Source organism: Sapajus apella, unplaced genomic scaffold (genome assembly GCF_009761245.1).
Source record: "Sapajus apella isolate SASKATOON/1434 unplaced genomic scaffold, GSC_monkey_1.0 scaffold22, whole genome shotgun sequence".
Classification (NCBI taxonomy): domain Eukaryota; kingdom Metazoa; phylum Chordata; class Mammalia; order Primates; family Cebidae; genus Sapajus; species Sapajus apella.
Window position 1 is genome coordinate 9,743,013 of NW_022436962.1, and position 21,403 is coordinate 9,764,415.

A 21,403-nucleotide genomic window follows, 5' to 3' on the forward strand; every position below is an offset into this window, starting at 1 on the left:
GGTGGATCAGTTGAGGCCAAGAGTTCAAGACCAGGTTGGCCAACATGGCAAAACCCCTTCTACTAAAACTACAGAAATTGGCCAGGCATGGTGGTGCGGGCCTGTAGTCCCAGCTACTTGGGGGTGCTGAAGCATGGGAATTGCTTGAACCCAGGAGGCAGAAGTTGCAATGAGCCAAGATCACATCACTGCATGCCAGCCTGGGTGACAGAGTGAGACCCTGTCTCAAAAACAAAACCAAAGCAAACAAACAAACAAAACCCCCCACAAACCAGTGTCATTTAGTCAGGTGTGGTGCAGGCCTGTGGTCCTAGCTACAGGGGAGGCTGAGGCAGGAGGATCGCTTGAGTCCGGGACTTTGAGGCTTTAGTAAGCTATGAACATACCACTGCACTCCAGCCTGGGCAACAAAGCGAGACCCTGCCTCTAAAGCAAAAAAACCAAAAACCAAAACCACGCTAGTGTCATGAATATATTTCTTTAGATAAAACTTCATTAATCAGTTTTCTGTTTAGAATTGGCTTTCCCATAACCCAGTTAGCCAAAGGTAGCTGAGTAATTTGGAATATTCCCCAGCTGGAACAGAATCGCATTTGGGGCTTGCTTCAATCAGTGCACCTCTGTCTTGCTTTTGCTCTTCAAAGGGACCCTCAGTCAACCATAGCCTTTGAAGGCATGAGCTGAACGGAAACCAGATGGCTCTATTGAATTTTAAACTTGCCACAAGTTAACCAAATAAGTATATATATATATTTTTCTCTTATAGATTATGCCCAGAAAGAACTTGAGGTTGAGGTTAAAACACACACACACACCCACACCCACCGCCACCAAAAAAACAAATCACCAAACAAATTATTCCATACCCATTCCATTGGTTCTTTTGATGGCCTTCTGTCAGTGTTAATGGTTAGTGTGAAAGATTTTTGGAAAAGTTTTCCAGGTGGGAGTAACAGCATTTCCTGAAGCACCTTTTATCTTGATTTGTGGTAAATTTGTCTTTCAATGCCCTCAGGTCATTTATACCCTAAGACCCTGCATGAGTTTATTCAACCTTCAAGTCACTCACTTCTGCCCTCATCTAGGGCATATAACAATGTAGTTACTTACCCAGCAGGTAGCCTGGCTAAGTAAGACCATAAATAATTCACCTCAGCAAGAGCTTTTGGAGTTAGTCTTCTGTCTGAGCATCTCTGACTGATTATGCTACCTTAAACAAGTTACTTAACTTCTGTTTCATCTGATTTACCGGTTTCAAAAAAAAAAAAAAGAAGAAGAAGAAGAATGGTACCTTCCTCATAGGTTTATTGTGTGGAGTGAATTAAAGGTCTAAAGCACTTAGAACAGCATGTGGCATATGGCACATACCTCACTAGCTGGGACTACAGGTGTGTACTACCACACCTGGCTAATTTTATTTTGTAGAGACAGGTTCCTATTATGTTTCCTTGGCTGGTCTCAAACTCCTGGGCTCAAGCGATCCTCTCTCCTTGACCTCCCAAACTGTTGGGATTACAGGCATGAGCCACCACGCCTGGCAAACACTTTTTTTTAAGGGGTAGACATAAACATTCTTTAAATCCTTTTAAGAAAGAGCTTGAATTCTAGAATTTTAGAGCTCAAAAGGCTCTCAGGAGTCCATTTACTCAAACCCTGCCTCCAGCTGCATTATACTATAATCACTATATGCTGATAATTTTCTGATCTATTTTAAAGATGTTTAAGAATGGAGATCTCACAGGATCCTTTTAGATTAAGTGCCTCTTTGGAGGGTTCAGTATTCAATAAACATTAGCCTTATATTCTGTACTTTAAGTACTATTTCTCTATATTTTCACATGTAAGTGGGTATAATAAAAAATTAAAGGAAGAATGGTCATTTTTAGAACAAATCTTATTTACAAAAGCACAAGTCAGTCTGCTTTGGTATTGACAAAATCCCTACAACTGAGATATTAAAGAGATACATTTATTTTAGCTTTACATAAAACCAGAATCCAACACTATCCCGTTTTCCTATTCCTGTGTGGCTCTGAGTGCAGCTTTAAAAAAAAACAAAACAAAGCAAAGCAAAGCAAACCAACTCTTTATAATGTACAATGGCTTAAGCAAATCGCTTCTTCAGTTTTTTTCTATTTACGAATTAGGACAGACTACTCTTCTAAAATTTGCTATTTACAGAGAAAGCCCTAGGGAACAGGATAACTTATTTAGGTTTAGCTCTCATAATACAATATCCATAATGGCTTTAGAAGAATGTAAATAAATAACATTGGTAAACAATATATATTGGTATTTTCTGACAAACTCATTTATCTAACATCATGCTGAGCAATCAAGAGGATTCCTCCATATATTTTAATTTTAATTTATTCTGTTTGCTGATTCACAAACTCTTGCTCCATATTAAAGCAGTTATCACCAACAGAACCTATGAGAACGAGTGCCCATGGAAACCTAACAGCTTGTTTTCCTAATCCTCTATTAAAATTCGGTTGAGCTTGATATATGCATGGCTGAATACTAGGCCTTTATTCAGGTATGTAAAATTAATGGTATCTGGTATCAAGTTGTAAGAAAAACTCCCCCAGATTGGGAGGTAACTGAGTGATACGTGAAAGAATCTTCTCCTGTCTGAATTGAAGAATACACATACACAGGGCAGAAGAATGTAGGGGAGAGGAAGTAGAAATAGAAGAAAAGCACAATGCCACTGGCTTCAAACTGAGGTAATTAATTAGAGACATCAAATAAATACATCAACAAATGCCTCATTTTTGTTTTCTAAAAAAGATCACTGGGAAACTAACAATTTTAAAGTTGATCCATTAATACATTTTTAAATAGAAAAAAGTTTGTATATTATAATATCATAATTCCATTCATCTAATACACTCCTCTGCTGAGATATTTAACACATCTTCATCTGTACTCTCTTCTATCTCTGGCAAGTTGCCCCAAAGGAGGACATTTACACCTGAAAATAAAAAGTCACAAAATTCTTTAATGCTCACTACTGTTATAACTCAGAACATGAATTATAAAACTTTATCTGTTCATATTCTTATATAAACCATAGTGTTAGCAGTAATAAGTACAGCCATTAAAGAATGAGCTGCAAATAAAATTATCTAATATTATCTATCTGGGACATAAACTTTATTTTTTTGAGACAAGTTCTCTCTGTGTTGCCTAGGCTGGAGTGCCTGGCAGGATTACGGCTCACAATCACTGCTCACCGCAGCCTCAACCTCTAGGGCTCAAGTGATCCTCGTACCTCAGCCTTCTAAGTAGCTGGGACTACAGGTGTGTACTACCACACCTGGCTAATTTTATTTTGTAGAGACAGTTCCTACTTTGTTGCTTAGGCTGGTGTCAAACTCCTGGGCTTAAGCGATCCTCTTTCCTTGACCTCCCAAACTGTTGGGATTACAGGCATGAGCCACCATGCCTGGCAAACACTTTTTTTTAAGGGGTAGGATATAAACATTCTTTAAATCCTTTTAAGCAAGAGCTTGAATTCTGGAATTTTAGAGCTCAAAAGGCTCTCAGGAGTCCATTTACTCAAACCCTGCCTCCAGCTGCATTGTACTATAATCACTATACACTGATAATTTTCTGATCTATTTTAATGATGTTTAAGAATGGAGATCTCACAGGATCCTTTTAGATTACGTGCCTCTTTGGAGGGTTCAGGGAAAAGTCCCGAATAAGTCCCCTTATCCCTTCAATAAACAGAGAAGTAGCTGGTGCCATTTTTCTGATTCAGAAAAAAAGCAAGGGTTTGGAGCCAGTTATAATATGAACTGTAATCCTTGATACCAGTGGGTTTCAGTCCAAAAGCAGAGCTGTAAACTAAGTTTAGGACCAGGTTGCAGCAGCCACTACAATAAACAAAAAAATAATCAAAAACTTCACTGAGAAAGAATAGTCAGATTTCATACTGAAGAATGCAGCACGGATATACAGTAAACGATTAAACATACAGTAGAGAATAATGACAAGGTTTATTATTCTGGGTATATATTACATTATAACTTAAAAGCACTAAATAGAAAATAACTGACCACTAGAATAGTCAATTAACTTCACAAGAAAAGCAAAAAAAATTTTTTTTTGAGATGGAGTCTTGCTCTGTTGCCCAGGCTGGAGTGCAGTGGTGTAATCTTGGCTCACTGCAACCTCTGCCTCCTGGGTTCAAGGGATACTCCTGCCTCAGCCTCCCAAGTAGCTGGGACTAAAGGTAAGTGCTACCATGCCCAGCTAATTTTCGTATTTTTAGTAGAGACGGGTTTCAGCATGTTGGCCAGAGTGGTCTTGAACTCCTGACCTCAGGTGGTTCCCCTGCCTTGGCCTCCCAAAGTGCTGGGATTACAGACATGAGCCGCCATGCTTGGCCAGAAAAGCAGATCTTAAGCTGTCCAGTTATCAGCGTAGACACAAAGAGTACTCAGCAATTCTGGATACCCACTCCACACACACTGAGATAGAAGCCGCATGGTGGAATGGAATGAGCAAGGATTTGGAGATTTGGTTTGAATCTAGTGTTCACAACTGCCAGTATACCATGCATGGTTTTACTACAAATGCATGCAACCACAGACAATATATATTACTGTTTTGTGGATTTAAATTTTTTATAGAATGTTATTATACTACATGTTTTTTTTCTAATTTGCTTTTTCACACATTATGTTTTTGAGGTTAATCTATGTTGACTTGTGTAGATTTTGCTCATTTATTTTTACTTCTAGAGAGTATTCCATTTTGCGAATTTTTTAAAATGTTGCAAATACAGCTCATTGCTCATTCCTTCCTCAGCTGCCCATCTTGCATAGGTAGCCCAAGGAGACATGCCCAGGGATTTGTAGTGTGACATTGTTGATATAGTAGAAATAATCAACTGTTTTCCTTGACTGAAGGAGATACTGGAATCTAAGCTGGCAAGAAGTTAGCATGTATTTGATGCTGGTAGGGATAGAGATGTCTATCTTATTATTTTCTATAATCTTTTTGTATCTGATTTGTTTATAATAAAAAATGCTACCCCACTCCCACCCCAAGAATGAATGGTGTTCTGCTCCTGGTAAATGTCATGGAAGAGCTGACAGGAAGAGTTGTAAGGAATTGTGAGGCAAAAATCTAAGTAAAAATTAGAACCCATAAAGGTAAATAGAGGGCTGAAGCCATGTTGCCTCTGAGGGGATTTGCCAATTTCAGGAAATCTGAGCTGAGGTTTCCCAAGCCTCCTCAAGAAAGTTCTGGGAAATCAGGTCTCTATGTGAAGACTAGATGTCTAGAAAACAGACCTCCAGGAGTCTTTTTCAGTCTAAACATTCTAGAATTTGTAAAGCTTGTCTATGCATTCCTTTGACATTACTGGTTCAGGTGATTCAAGGATAGTTGTGACGCCATTAGAAACCTGCTTTGATACCAAACATCTAGAAAATCTTGCTTGAAATCACAATATTAAGGTTACAAAGCAGAAGCTTGATATTCTTGGAGTCGGTATTCAGAGACATGAAGCAGCTCAGCACAATTGGTTCAAAGGAGGAAAAATAAACTAAGAGATTGGATCTGACAGAAGCAGCACCTTCCTTTCTCTGTTAAGAAGGGAGGAAGGAAATCCTGTGATACATCTGTTTCTTATGGATTAGATTCAGTGCAAATGGAAGAACGCTGGGCTTTTATCTTTGAAAAATTGACCAATATTAAAAAGTAAATCAAACTTGAAAAATCTCCACCCTGTGTTTTGAATTCTGTAAAGCAGGAAAAATACTATCAAAGCAGAAACTTCCTTTAATGTGTCCCATGGGTAACACAAATATAAAAGTGGAGGCTTAAATTAGGAGACTGTATCCCACTTAGGGGAGTTCAGATAAGTCCTTATATGAAAATAGCCTTCTTAACATACCAAAAGTTTTGAATTAAGTCCCCATAAATGATAGATTGAGAGCCACAGCTGAATCCCAGGTGATTTAAAAAAAAATCAAATCTGTAAAAATCTAAGCATAATTGGAGCATTTAAAGACCCCTGACAACCTAGCTTGCAATTCATGATCTTTTGGTCTGTGAAGGCAAATCATATATTAAAAAATATATTTAAGTTCTAAAGGAGACTAAAACATGCATTTTGGAACCTAAGAATGCTAGTGTAACTTAGATTGTTGAGTTCCTTAAAGTCGGCTGGTTTGGTGTCTAAGGCCTGTAATCCCAACCCTTTGGGAGGCTGAGGTTGGTCAATCACTTGAGGCCAGGAGTTTGAGACCAGCCTAGGCAAAATGGCAAAAAACCTGTCTCTACGAAAAATAAAAAACATTAGCCTGGCATGCTGGCACAGGCCTGTGGTCCCACCTATTCAGAAGGCTGAAGTGTGAGAATCCCTTGAGCCTGGGAGGTTGAGGCTGCAGTGAACTGAGATTGTGCCACCGCACTTCAGTCTAGGTGACAGAGCAAGACCCTGTCTCCAAAAGAAAAAAGAAAAGTTCCTTAAAATCAACTTGGTCTGTTGTGTAAATAGATGTTAGACATTGAGAACATGTGTCTTATAACAAAACTGAATGGCTCCAGGCAATATAAAAAATATTATATAAATCCCCTTTAAGAATTGGTACTTCGGCTGGTGTGGTGGCTCACACCTGTAATCCCAGAACTTTGGGAGACTGAGGAGGGTGGATCACCAGAGGCCAGGAGTTCGAGACCAGCCTGGCCAACAAGTCAAAACCTTTTCTTTACTAAAAATACAAAAATTAGCCGGGCATGGTGGTGTGTGCCTGTAATCACAGCTACTCAGAAGGCTGAGGCAGGAGAATCACTTGAACCAGGGAGGTGGATGTCATAGTGAGCCGAGATCGTGCCAATGCACTCCAGCCTTTGGAGACAGAGTGAGACTCCATCTCAAAAAAAAAAAAAAAGAATTGGTACTTGAGGCCAGGCACGGTGGCTTATACCTGTAATCCCAGCACTTTGGGAGGCTGAGGTGGGCGGATCACTTGAGGTTAGGCGTTTAAGACCAGTCTGACCAGCTGACCAACATGGTGAAACCTCATCCCTACTAAAAATACAAAAAAATTAGCCGGGCGTGATGGCGCATGCCTTTAATCCCAGCTACTAGGGAGGCTGAGGCACGAGCATTGCTTGAACCTGGGAGGCGGAGGTTGCAGTGAGCCAAGATCACACCATTGCACTCTAGCCTGGGCAACAAAAGTGAAACTCTGCCTCAAAAAAAAAAAAAAAAAAAAAAAAATTAGTACTTAGTATTCAGCACCTTAGCACCTTAACACAAAGTGAACAAAGAAAAAAGAATTGGTAGTGTATTTTCTTAGTAAAGTAATTTTTTGAGATAGGGTCTCACTTTGTTGTCCAGGCTGGAGTAAAGTGGTGCCATCTCGGCTCACTGCAACCTCCACCTCCTGGGTTCAAGCAGGGTTTAACCATACTGGCTAGGCTGGTCTCGAACTCCTGACTTCAGGTGATTGTCTGCCTTGGCCTCCCAAAGTGTGGAATTACAGGCATAAGCCACTGTGCCTGGCCTTGCTAAAATAATCAGTATAGGCATACCTCATTTAATTGTGCTTTACTTTATTGCATACCATAGATATTGGGCTTTCTATAAATTGAAGGTTTTGGTGATCCTGCATTGAGTAAGTCTAACAGCATATGCTCACCTTGTGTCTGCTACATTTTGATAATTCTCTCAATATTTCAACCTTTTTCATTATTATTATATATATTATGGTGATCTGTGATCTTTGATGTTACTGTTAAAATTGTTTCGGGGTGCCATGAACCACACCCACTTAAGAGCACACCCACTTAAGAATGCAAACTTAATCAATACATATTTTGTGTGTTCTGACTGCTCCACTGACCAGCTGTTCTCTCTCTCTTTCCTGGGGCCTCCCTACTTCCTAAGATACAACAATATTGAAATGAGGCCAGTTAATATTCCTACAATGACCTCCATGTGTTCAGGTGAGAGGAGAAAGTCTCTCATTTTAAATCAAAAGCTAGAAATAATTAAGCGTAGTGAGAAAGACATATTGAAAGCTGAGACAGGCTGAAAGTTGGGCCTTTTGTGCCCAATTGTTAGCCAACTTGTGAATGCAAAGAAAAGTTCTTAAAGGACATAAGAAGTGCTACTCCAGTGAAAACATAAATAAGAAAGTGCAACAGCCTTATTGCTGATATGGAGAAAGTTGTAGTGACCTAGACAGAAGATTAAGCCAGCCATGACATTCTGTTAAGCCAAAACCTAATCCAGAGCTAGGTCTTGATTCTCTGCAATTCTATGAAGGGCAAGGAATTCGAGGAAACTATAGAAGAAAGTTTGAAGCTAGCAGAGGTTGGTTTGTAGAGTTTAAGAAAAGAAGCCATTTCTACAAAATACAAGTGCAGATGAAGCAAAAAGTGCTGATGTAGAAGCTGCAGCAAGTTACCCAGAAAATCTAGCTAAGATCATTGATGGAGGTGGCTACACTAAACAACAGATTTTATTTTATTTTATTTTTTTGAGATGGAGTTTTGTTCTTGGTGTGATGGCGTGATCTCAGGTCACTTCAAACTCCGTCTCCTGGGTTCAAGTGATTCTTCCGCCTCATGTACCATCATGCCTGGCTAATTTTGTATTTTTGGTAGAGACAGGGTTCCAATATGTTGGTCAGGCTGGTCTCAAACTTCTGACCTCATGTGATCCACCCACCTCAGCCTCCCAAAGTTCTGGGATTATAGGCGTGAACCACTGCATCTGGCAGAGATTTTCAATACACACAAAACAGCCTTCTATTGGAAGTAGATGCCTTTGAAGACTTTCATAGCTAGAGAGGAGAAGTAATACTTGGCTTCAAAACTTCAAAGGACAGGCTGAATCTCTTGTTAGAGGATAGTGCAGCTGGTGACTTTAAGTTGAATCCAATGCTCATTTACTATTCTGAAATTTCTTGGGTTCTTAGGAATTATGCTAAATATACTTTGCCTGTGCTCTATCAATGATATAGCAAAGCCTGGATGACAGCAAATCAGTTTACAGTATGTTTTACTAAATATTTTAAGCCCATTGTTAAGACCTACTGCTCAGAAAAAAAAAAAGATCCCTTTGAAAATATTACTGTTCATTGACAATGGACTTAGTCACCCAAGAGCTCTGATGGAGTTGTACAAGGAGATAAATGTTGGTTTAATGCTTTAACACAAAATCTGTTTGGCAGCCCATGAATCAAGAAGTAATTTAGTCTTTCAAGTCTTATTATTTAAGAGATACATTTCATAAGGCTATAGTTGCCATAAATTAGTGATTCTTCTGATGGATCTGGGCAAAGTACATTGAAAACCTTCTGGAAAAGCACCTTCCTGATTCATGGGAGATCAAAATATCAGCCTTAACAGGAGTTTGGTAGAAGTTGATTCCAACACTCATGGGTAACTTTGAGAGGTTCTAGACTTCAGTGGAGGAAGTAACTGCACATGTGGTAGAAATAGCAAGAGAACTAGAATTAGAAGGGGAGCCTGAAGATGTGACTGAATTGCTATAATCTCATGATTGAACTTGAAATGATGAGGAGTTGCTTCTTATGGCTGAGCAAAGAAAATGGTTTCTTGAGGTGAAATCTACTCCTGATGAAGATGCTGTAGATGTTGTTCAAATGGAAACAAAGGAATTAGAATATTACATATACATAGTTGATAAAGTAGTAGCAGAATTTGAGAGGATTGACTCCAATTTTGAAAGAGCTTCTACTATGTGTAAAATGCTATCAAATAGTAACACATGCTACAGAGAAATCTTTTGTGAAAGGAAGAGTTAATCCATGCAGCAAACCTCATTGTTGTCTTATTTTAAGAAATTGCCAGGCCAGGTGCAGTGGCTCATGCCTATAATCCCAGCACTTTGGGAGGCCCTGGAGGGCGGATCACCTGGTCAGGAGATCAAGATCAGTCTGACCAACATGGGCAAACCCCATCTCTACTAAAAATACAAAATTAGCCAGGTGTGGTGGTACATGCCTGTAATCCTAGCTACTTGGGAGGCTGAGGCAGGAGAATCGCTGGAACCCAGGAGATAGAGGTTGCAGTGAGCTTAGATCATGCCATTGGACTCCAGCCTGGGCAACAAGTGCAAAACTTCATCTCAAAAAAAGAAAAAAAAAAAAAAAAGAAATTGCCACAGCCATCCTAACCTCCAGCAATCACCACCCTGATCAGTTTGCAGTCATCAACAGTGAGGCAAGACCCTCTACCAGCAAAAAGATTATGACTTGCTGAAGGTTCAGATGAACATTAGCATTTTTTAGCAATAAAGCATTTTTTTTCTTTTTTGAGACAGGATCTTGTATTGTTGCCCAGGCTGAAATGCTGTGGCATGATCATAGCTCACTGCAAACTCTACCTCCCAAATTCAAGTGATCCTTCCACCTCAGCCTCCTGGGTAGCTAGGACCACAGCATACACCACCATGCCTGGCTAATTTTTAAATTTTTTAGAGATGAGGTCTGAGCATGTTGCCCAGGCTGGTCTCAAACTCCTGGGCTCAAGTGATCCTCCCGTCTTGGACTGCCAAAGTGCTCGGATTACAGGCATGAGCCACTACTCTGTTCTCGGACTAATAACATATTTTTTAATTAAGGTATGCACATTGCTTTTTAGATATTATGCTATTGCACACTCAATAGACTAGAGTATATTGTAGACATAACTTTTATATACACTCGGAAACCAAAAAATTGTGTGACTTGCTGTAATTGGGATATTTGCTTGCTTTATTGTGGTGGTCTGGAACTGAACGCACAATGTCTTCAACTGTGCCTGTACAAGATACTTTATACTTTGGTGTTAAATATTTCCCTTGACTAAAATTCTATCCTAATTTATTAACATAGATGTCAAAATGTCTGTTTTTATTCTGAAGCATCACCAAATACAGAGGTTACTTAGTCCTCTTCCTCTCAACTCCCATTACCCTAGCCTGGCCTCTCTCCCTTTCTTACACACACACACACACACACACACACACACACACACACACACGACTATGAAATCTAAAATCTTCAAAAATTCTCTGGAGTTAGAATATTTATCAAGGCAGCAGTTAAGAGCAATTACAGTATTCATTTTAAAACACCAAGAAATTCAGCCACGTTTGAGGCCTTAAGTACAAGGATGAACATAGAAATGACAATGAATTTTGCCCAGTAGTTTTCATAAGTGAATGTCTGGGAATAAAGAACTGAAATTTCACTCTAGCTGATCTAGCTAAGAAGATCTAAAAGGAATCCTGAAATGATCTATTGGGAATTTATTCAGGTATTGATAGAGAAATGTTACAGGAATGTCCATGTCCATTGTTTCTTACCTGTGGAGTCTAGTCTGTCAGTATCATAAACTGCCTGGCTGTGAAACATCCAGAAGTGTCCGTTGTTGCAGGAAAGAAGGCAGGAACTACATGGAACAATCACATGATAACCTACAATGTTCCCACTAGAAAAGAAAGTAAATGTTACTAGCTACCATGTAATACCTGGCCAGATAAGTCTTTTTATGTGCTTATATAAATAGATAGACCATATTATTTAGATCTCATTTTCTCCTAACAACTTTCATTGCTGGAATCTTTGCGAGAGGATGAGGGTGCAGCTCTACCATCAGGTGGGAAAGCAGTCTTTAAGTGAATAGTAACATATTCTCACATTTCTTTGCTAGTATTATTATTATTATTTTTGAGACAGTTTCCCCCTTACTGCACAAGAGTGCAATGGCGCCATCTTGGTTCACTGCAACCTCCACCTCCTGGATCCAAGCAATTCTTCTGCCTCAGTCTCCAGAATAGCTGGGATTACAGGTATGCGCCACCATGCCCAGCGAATTTTTGTATTATTAGTAGAGTACGGGGTTTTACCATGTTGGCTAGGCTCATCTCAAACTCCTGACCTCAGGTGATCCACCCGCCTTGGATTCCCAAAGTGCTGGGATTATAGGTGTGAGCCACCACACCTGGCCTGCTAGTATCATTTTATGCATTCTTCCTTCAGAAGTTAGCGTCTAGATGCCAAAAGGTTGTGATTTGTTCTATAAACCACCCAAATTGATGTGCTGTTCAGACAAAATAAATTAAATAAACTCAGTTCTGTGGGTAAAGGTTTTTGCTAGCCCAGGACTGTGGTAAGTTGGGTTCTGACATGTTCTAGTTTCATGCCAGCACCTAAAAACTGTTTCAACAGATGGAGAGGTAGGAAGACAGCATGAGTCCCTGTAAACCAAATACAAGCTGGCTGCTCTAATTTTAGTCACAGTGTTTTTGAAGGAATTCAGAAATAAAGCAAATCTACAGCCTCTAGAGAAAGTTGCAAAAGTTTTTACAGTTTTCAGAATTATCCAGCTGATTATAAGTATCTCACTCTTTCACATTTTTTTTTTAACTAGCTAGTCACATATTAAATAGAGTGAACCTACTGGGAATGTTTTAGCTAGTACTTTAAAAAAAAATGGCAACATGGACTGTTTATACCTTGAGTTGTAAAAATTCTTACTGTAGCTTAGTCTTACTCTGTGAGATTTGAAAGTTAGTCATTTTTATGAGACCTTATAAAGATTACTATAAAAGGTACCAGCCCACCTAAAATATGCCTTCTAATTATAACCGGCTTGAAAGACAAACAAATGAAAACAAAAGTTGTTTTTGCACTAGGACTGACAGTTATTTGTAAGACTACATTGCAAGGTAAATTCCATGGTTTAATTACCACCTATATTCATTCATTCATCCATTGATTCATCATTTAACTAACATTTATTGAGTACCTACTATTTGCCAGGCACTGCTCTAGGTGCTAGGAATACAGAGGTAAACAAAGCCCTTGTTCTCATGGAGCTAACATTCAATTTTTGTATGTTTTTGCAGAGATGAGGTCGCAGCATGTTGCCCAGGCTGGTCTCAAACTCTTGGGCTCAAGTGATCCTCCTGCTTTGGACTGCCAAAGTGCTGGGATTATAGGCATTAGCCACCACTCTTGGCCCAATAACGTAGATTAGATCATTCTGCTCCCTTGTTAAAACCCCTTCGATGGCCAAAAATGAAAATAAAACCCCCTCCATACCAAGGTCTAGATCTATGCTATCAAAAATAATAGCCACTAGACACATGTGGCTGTTGGACACTTGAAATAGGGCTGGCCTGAATTGAGATGTGCTGTAAGTGTAAAATGTAAACCAGATTTCAAAGAGTAAGAACAAAAAATGGAATGTAAAATATTACATTAGTAATTTATGTGGGTTACACATAATTTAATTTAATGGGTTACACATTAAAATAACATTATGGATACACTGGGTTAAACAAAATATGTGATTAAAATTAACTTTCCTGTTTTGGTTTTCTTTCGAAAATGTTGCTGCCTGGGCGTGGTGGCTCACACCTGTAATCCCACACTTTGGGAGGCTGAGGCAGACGGATCACCTGAGGTCAGGAATTTGAGACCAGCCTGGTTAAAACAGTGAAACCCCGTTTCTACTAAAAATACAAAAATTAGCCAGGTGGGCTGGGTGCGGTGGCTTATGCCTGCAATCCTAACACTTTGGGAGGTCGAGGCGAGTGGATTGCCAGAGCTCAGGAGTTCAAGACCAGCCTGGGCAACATGGTGAAACCCTGTTTCTACCAAAATACAAAAAATTAGCCAGGCATGGCAGTGCATGCCTGTACTCCTAGCTACTTGAGAAGCTGAGGCAGGAGAATCATTTGAACCCAGGAGGCGGAGGTTGCAGTGAGCTGAGATCGTGTCATTGCACTCCAGCCTGGGTGACAGGGCAAGACTTTGTCTCAAAAATAAATAAAACAAAATGCTGTTACTAGAAAAATTTAAATTATATATGTGGCTTGCATATTTCTATTGGACAACACTGCTCTAGATTATCTGGGTTCTGACTACGTCTCTAACCTACTCAAACTATTCTCCCTCCATGTTCACATCTTAGCCACACCAACCGTCATCTTTCATTACTAGAACATGTCTAACTTCTCTTTGCCATGAGTTCTTTGCATCTGCTATTCTCTCTGACTTTTTATAACAAGACTTCCATGACCATGATATCTAAAATAGCTCTCAATTTCTCAACTTCCATAATTCTCTGTCTTTTATTATTTCTTTAGGAGTACTTTCCACCGTATTAAATATTTATTTAAGTACCTTATTGATTGATCATCTTCCCACTAGAAAATAATGTCCAAAGCTCAGTAACTTCATCTAGTTTTTTTGTTGTATTTCCGGTCCTTGTAACAATGACTAGTACATACTAGTTCCTCAATATAAGTACAGCTTGAATAAATGAAGGAATGAAATCAAACAGCACATAAGAAGAATTTGCCAATTTAAATTATTAGGATTGTCAGTTATAATGCAAACCTCATCTAAACACAAACCCCATCTAAATGAGAACATCTCAACTTTTTACCTCCTAAAATGACAATAATAACATGTCTGTTACTCCTCAAAATATTATAGTAATAGTTCTCAGCTGTGTTGTAATTAATAGTTTATTGAGCCTTTTAACATTCATGTTTGATATTTACAATAACTTGATAAGGTAAATACAGAAAATTATTAAATTTCTATCTTAATAAGAGAGAAATTAAGTTAAGATGCAGTGGCTCACACCTGTAATTCTAGCCCTTTGGGAAGCTGAGGAGGGAGGATCATTTGAGGCCAGGAGTTTGAGATCAGCCTGGACAACAGCAAGACCCTGTTGCTTCAAAAAATAAAAAACTTAGCCAAGCATGGTGGAGCTTGCCTGTAGTCCCAGCTATGCAGGAAGCTGAGGTAGGAGAATCACTTGAGCCCAGGAGTTCAAGGTTACAGTGAGCTATGATCATGCCACTGCACTCCAGCCTGAGCAACAGTACAAGACCCCTCTAAAAATAAAAAAAGAATAACAACATAAAAATTAAAATAAGAAAACAGAGGTTCATCAGTTTAGAGGCTTAAGGAGTTCAGCCAAGTAGGGTCAGACCTCAAACATGATTTTTATTATTGTAAATCCAAGTGTTTTTTTCCCCTAACCTACATTGCCTTGTTCTGAAAATTCATGCAAGTACTGTGAATGTACTTTGAAAACTGTAAAATTATATACTAACGTGAAGCATCACAAAATGCATTTAAAAAATAGTTCTAAGTAATAAATGACTTTTCAGTGGCTCATTGCATGCTTTTTACCAGTGCTTGTTGCAGCCCACTGAACCTTTCTCTATGCGTTGGTGTCAATATCCATCTTCCAAACCCAAGGTTATCCAGAATAGTGCCACAAATTACCATTTTAAACATGCGATGTCCTTCAGTTTACATTTGCAGATTTTGGTGAAATAGCATCGTCCAGTGAAGTCCACTGCGCTGGAGAGAGAAAGGCATAATGATAGTCAAATGTACTTCACCAAAGTTTATCTGTGGCAAAAAATTAACAAAATTTACCAACCATTTTTATGTGTACAGGGCAGATGTATTAAATATAATCAAACTGTTACATAATGAATCTCCAGACCTTTTTCATTTTGCAAAACTGGAGCTCTATGCTAATCAAATAACAACCCACAGGTTCCCCTTCTCCCAGCCCCTGGCCACCACCATTATACTTTCTGTTTCTATGATTTTGACCACTTTAGATATCTAAGAGGAATCATACAGTATTTGTCTTTTTGTAATTGGCTTATTTCATTTAACATAAATTCCTCAAGTTTCATTCATATTGTAGCATGTGACAGGACTTTCTTTTTTTAAAGAGTGAATAATATTCTATTGTATGTATATACCTCTTTTTTGGGGGGGAAGTGGGACAGTCTTGCTCTGCTGCCAGGCTGGAGCGCAGTGGTGCGATCTTGGCTCACTGCAATCTCTGCCTCTTGGGGTCAAGCAATTCCATTGCCTCAGCCTCCCAAGTAGCTAGGACTACAGGCGCACACTACCACACCCAGCTAATTTTTTGTATTTTAGTAGAGTCGGGGTTTTACCATGTTGGCCAGGGTGATCACGAGGAATGACCTTGTGATCTGCCCATCTTGGCCTCTCAAAGTGCTGGGATTATAGGTGTGAGCCACCGTGCCTGACCTTTTATTTATTTATTTTTTTTAAGAGACAGTGTCTTGCTGTGTTGCCCAGGCTGGACTTGAACTCCTAGGCTCAAGTGACCTTCCTAACTCAGTTTCCCAAGTGGGTGGAACTATAGGCACCCTATACCACATTTTGTTTATCCATTCACCTGTAGAGTCAATGGACATTGGGACTGTTTCCATCTCTTGGCTACTGTGAATAATGCTATTAATGAACATGGGTATGCAAATTATCTCTTCCAAGATCCAGCTTTGAAGTCTTTTGGCTATATACCCAGAACTGCTAGATCAGATAGAAATTCTATGCTTGATTTAGCACAAATATTTCCAATCCAAAGAGCTGAAAAAGACTCTAACATAGAAGTATATTTTTAAAGAGTCAGTTTATATTTGCGAGCTCACCATAAACATGACAAATTTTCCATTTAAAAAATTTTTATGTGTTCATTGATTCATATATATCTTAGCATGTTAATTCATCACTATTTTAACCCCTAAAAAGAAGAGCAGAAAATAAGAAAAATCTGATTCTATTCTAGACTTGGGTCTAACCCCTAACAATTCACCTAGCCTTCCTTATGACTGCCTTATTACTTACCACAGCTATTGCAAATATGAATGGGTTAATATTTTAAATTTATATATGAGCTTCTAAAAAGAAAAAGCAGTGGACAATGAATCATAGAACTCTGTAGTAATAGGTTCTATGATTTATTGTCTAGTGTTTTTCCTTTTTTTGCAATACATATACAATGTACATACAAAAACCCTTAAAATATTAATTTTAAAAAATTAAAAAGATTTAAAAATAACCCATTTATCTCTGCAATAAATGAGAGACTTTGGCTTTGCTGATAGGCATGATTATACTTAGACGAATTCAGAAAAGAATTCAAGTAAGGAAGAGTACATGGCTTTACCTGAGTAAACTAAAAAACTTGTAAAGCTTCCATCATTATCATAAAATTCATTTAAAATGAATTATGGTTATTAGCCTGCCTCCTCTGGCTCTATATCCAAAGATTTAGAGAATAACTGTCCACTCATAGTTTCGATAATTACTTTCCTTTTAATAATAAAATTTCAATAAAGAACTAAATCTTGAAGATTCATGTAGAGCATATACATGTTGACTATGGAAAGAGAAAATACCATTTAGAGCTAGAAAAAGGTTACTTGAGTCAAATAAAATGGCTATTTACCAAATAGGAAGCAAATTCTTAAGGACTCTACACCCCAAAGAAGTTAGTGGCTGAAAACAAACAGATTTTAAAAGGGTTCAATTATGAGAACAAATGTGTAATATCCAAAATAGGCTTTATGGGAAATAAGGATTAAGGCTAAGTCTCTATTTTTCATCCCATAAAAATCGATTTACATCTCTTTCAGAGAGAAAGAGTTTTGAGGAAAAAACTGAATTTGATGAACAACGGATCTGATTCAGGATGCCAATTGCAAATAATTGTATTTTTTTTTTCTGGTGCAAGATTTCATGGATAAAAATGAAAAACTTAAATACCTCTCCTCTCCAACAGTACAGAAAATTTGCCTGAATTTACGTAGAGTCTAGGTCATGGACTTGATTCAGTGAAATAGGATGGTTGGGCACGGCACTGAACAGGGATCAAACTTAAGAGATGTGTGGTCGCATGACTGTAATTGAATTAGAAGTATTACATCAGGACTGACCACATTGGCTAAACCACAGACTTTGTCCAGACAGTCTGCCCACTTAGATATATTCCAAGGGGATCATCAAAATGTTGGGAGTGGCTGGAAACGATAACCTCCTTGTTGACTCCCAGAGATCCAAGCCATAGTTTTCCCATTTAGTTAAAAGCTACCGTTGCCCGCCTCTAGCATGACTTACTTGGTAGGAGGGATGTCTGTAGAGAAAAGGTCTATTTCAGTATCAGCCAGCAAAACAGCCTTCATTCCCCTAGAGCTGAGCACTTGTTTACAGAATTTGCAACACAGGATGGACACGCACCGGTCCTTGAAACTACAAATGTTGGTAGTCATGGCGTCGCAGGAAGGATGAGGTGTAGGATGTTGAAAAAGGAAACAAGAGCAATTGCTCCTACTACTTTGATTTCCCTAGGCTAAAAACCAAGTTGCGAGACTTCGAGCTTCTCTAAGCCCTAAAACTGGGAAGGAAACGAGTTCTTTTCTGTTTTCCTGGTGGAGGAGCAGAAGCAAAATTTATTGAGTAGAAACAGGGGAGCGCGGCAAACTGGCTTTCCTTTTAACTTTCGGAGAAGGGAGTGGAGTTTGAATTGGAGAGGAGGCGGGTGGGGTTTGAAACGAACTTCTCAACAGCTTTCCCTTTCTCCTGTCTGAAGGAGTCCTCTACCCCTCAGCTCCCGCCCCTTCACAGCAATTCCCTCCGCCTCCTCCGATCGTCTTTTATTTAAAGCTTCTCCTCTTTTAAGACGTCCCTTTCCCAGCGTTAAGCCCCTCCCCCAGAGCGCTCCCGTTCCCAGCTCAGGGATCTCGGGCTTAGCGTCCCTACCACGCCTCCTCTTCCCAGGATTCAGGAACTCCCTTCGCTCTTTCCTCCGGGAGGTCCTGCGTTCTCCTCCGTCCCGCCCCGCTCTCTCCCGGACCTTGCTCCGCTCTGCGGGTCCGCGGGCCCCTCTCCTGGCAGTCCCCAGCCCTCAGCGTGCTCGCCCTCGCGCCGTTTCTCTCGTGTCCTCCCTCCCCTCAGCTGTCCCCCGTGCCCCCGCAGTCCTCTCAGGTCTCTTCCCGGAGCAGCCGTTCCCGGGCGCGAGGTGGTGTTGGTGGGGCAGAGCTGAAGTCGCTTTTGGGGCTCAGTCGGCGCCGGGGTCTGTCACCGAACACGTTGGTTTTTGCTCCCTCTTCCCCTTTTCCTGTCTCTCCAACCTGGTGTCAGTTTGAATTGCCAGCGCCGCGCACCGATTGGGAGAACTAGAGCTCGCCTCCGTCCCGCATTGGAAGGCTCCGCGGCCTCCCCTGCCGAGAGCTAGTGGCTTGAAGGCTATAGGCGCCGCCCCAGTAACGGTGCTGAGATCAGCTCGGCTTTTTGGTTGGCCGAGCTTGGCTCCGCCTCCGATCTCATTGGCTGGCTTCGGGAAGTTTCGGCAAATCCTCCCTTAGCCCTGGAGAAAGTGGCAAGGCACGCCCTTCCCGTTTCTTATTGGAAGAGAATTTACAGTCCCCGCCGTTCTCTACTCTCTATTGGCTATAATTCTCCGCAACACCCCTTCTCTACCCAGGCCCAATTGGCCATGCCTTCGCTCAAGAGTTTGTGTTTGGTGGTCCGCTCCATCTTAATCCCGCCCATCAGTTCTACTGAAGGGTTCGACAACCTGGGGTGGAGCTTAATCTGTGACCACGCCTCAACAGCGCTAGTCACACCTCCAAGTTTTGCCAGCTCCTCCCCCTCATTCCGGGCCTCTCGGGATCAGCTCTTCCTATTGGCTATAGGCCCCATCGGTCGATAGAAAGCGGGCGGTGATTGGTAAAGGGGTGGGATCTGGTTCCCGGCGGGGTCCTGCAGAGTTGGCGGAGGCTCCTCAAGGGACTGGGGCACCGATCTGCGTAGAAGCGGGTGGCGGGGAAGAGAGGGGAGGAGAGCTCTGAGTGGGAAGCGGAGCCGGGGGCCTGGGACCCGTCGCGTCAGAGCCAGGTAAAGGCTCCTTCCCTCTTCCTTTTCTCCCTCCTGGCCGCCGGGCTGGAGCCCTGACTGAACAAACCCGGGCTGGGGCGGGAAGGAGAGGGCGCGGATGCTGCTCCCGGCATCGCCTTAGCGGTGCCGCCCGGAATCCCTCAGACCGCCCCTCCACCCTCTCCAAATCTCCCAGTACAGCCCATAATACTTCTCGGGACTGCGAGTCTCTCCGCCCATCACTGTGCAGCCTGGGACTCTGTCCTGGCTCACCCACCGAAGCGCAGCCCGCACCCAGCCGCCTCCCCCGTTCCTCTGCACACGGGCAGCCGCGGTCCACCGTGGGGCAGTAGTCGTTGGCATCGCGCGTAACCATCGGCTGGCCTCCTTCCTTGCCTCCCAGCCTTGGCGGACAGCCGCGATCCCAGCCCAGGACCCAGGAGGATGGGTGTTCCGTGCAGCTTCCGGGGCTTTCCCCCAGTTCCACCCCTCGGCCTGCCGCGATGGACTTCTCTTCACCCACTCCCATTCCTAGACCACATCTCGGTCCCCACAGTTCCTAACATCCTCGCTCTTCACGCAACATCGCGGCCCAAATGATCGTCCCCAATGCCCCTCACCCCAAAGGCAGCCTTCTTGCCCTCTCCCGCCTTCCGAGCGTGTGCCGCTCCAGTTGTCCCCGGGCTCCCTTCCAGCCTCTGGACCCTATCTCATACCCGCCTCCCGCTTCCTGCCCGCCTGAACCCTGCCGCCTTTGCTCTCTGTCTTACTTCCTCAGTGTGGCCCCTTCCTCCAGCCGCAAGAAGTGGGAGACGCTAGCGGGAGCTTCCTCCTCCCGGCGCTCGGAGGAAAAGGAACAACCAAGGAGGAAGGGTCGCCGCTGCGGCACGCGGGGGAGCTAGACGCCTGGCTCCGCGCTTCGGCTCGCGTCCCTCCCGCTTCCTGGGCCTCGACCGAGTTAGGATCTTCTCGGGCACCTCCTGGTGCGAGGAGTGGGGACTGCGACCTCACCAACCTGCCCCCATCCCCAGCCTGGGATTGGGTGCGATATCTGGGATCTCTCGGCTTGGGTGGCAAAAAAATATTGAGGGTGGCATTTATAGTCGCTATCGTCCCTAACTTGGGGGAGGTGACGGCTGCCTTCCGCTGGCTCCCCCTCGGTTTTCCCAGCCCCTACTCTATCCTCTAACCCGTTTCCTGCTTCAGCTGACCACATTGTTTTCCTGGATGTGTCCCGTGCCGAGGCTTTTTCCTGCAGATTTGCCACCCCTCCGCACCCCCCGCCTCCGCCCCGCCAACATTTTGCTGCCAAGAGAAGCCAGTAACCAAACACAAAACAACTGGGAGGAGGGGCGGGAGGGGAAGAAAAGTTGTGCCCGGGTGGCTTGTCCCTCCCCGGCTTTGATCCCCTTTGATGTCCAGGGAGGTGACTCAGCCGGGGGTCTGGGACCGAGTCGGGGGCTTAGGTCGGGAGGGCTCCCTCGGGCTGGCAGCTGCCCAGCGCCGGCGGAGCTTGGGAGGCCACCGAAGTGCCGCAGTCCCCGCCCGGTGCCCCGCGTTCCTGCAGTCCCCGCCCGGAGCCCGCGCAGGCGGCTGCTCCAAAGTGTTTTCTTTCAGCCTTAAAACAAAATCCGGAGGGAGCTTCCTTCCTCCCCATCTCGCAGCGCCGGGCTCTGCCGACCCGGCGGCGT

The 21,403-nt window shown here is 42.2% G+C and overlaps 2 protein-coding genes across 11 annotated transcripts in view; one reads left to right on the forward strand and one right to left on the reverse strand.

Moving 5' to 3' along the window:
* Positions 1 to 1,802: 1,802 nt before the first annotated feature.
* FAM72A (family with sequence similarity 72 member A) lies at positions 1,803 to 21,228 on the reverse strand. Of its 4 annotated transcripts, none has more exons than XM_032289016.1 (5): positions 20,483 to 21,228; positions 17,955 to 18,079; positions 15,294 to 15,371; positions 11,348 to 11,472; positions 1,803 to 2,977 (listed from the first exon to the last, which is right to left on the reverse strand). In XM_032289016.1, exons 2-5 carry the CDS (start codon positions 18,017 to 18,019, stop codon positions 2,883 to 2,885), a joined length of 363 nt encoding a protein of 120 aa, XP_032144907.1. In that variant the 5' UTR covers positions 18,020 to 18,079; positions 20,483 to 21,228; the 3' UTR covers positions 1,803 to 2,882. The 4 variants fall into 4 exon arrangements, with proteins under 4 accessions (XP_032144907.1, XP_032144906.1, XP_032144905.1 ...); XM_032289015.1 differs by lacking the exon at positions 20,483 to 21,228 and adding an exon at positions 18,597 to 18,676; XM_032289014.1 differs by lacking the exon at positions 20,483 to 21,228 and having other exon boundaries at positions 17,955 to 18,985.
* The window catches only part of SRGAP2 (SLIT-ROBO Rho GTPase activating protein 2), a 266,495-nt gene continuing 264,692 nt past the window's right edge, over positions 19,601 to 21,403 (forward strand). For all 7 annotated transcript variants that reach the window (XM_032289007.1, XM_032289009.1, XM_032289008.1 and 4 more), the window contains exon 1: positions 19,601 to 19,733. The gene's annotated coding sequence lies outside the window, so the exon portion shown is untranslated. The remainder of the gene's footprint in view (positions 19,734 to 21,403) is intronic.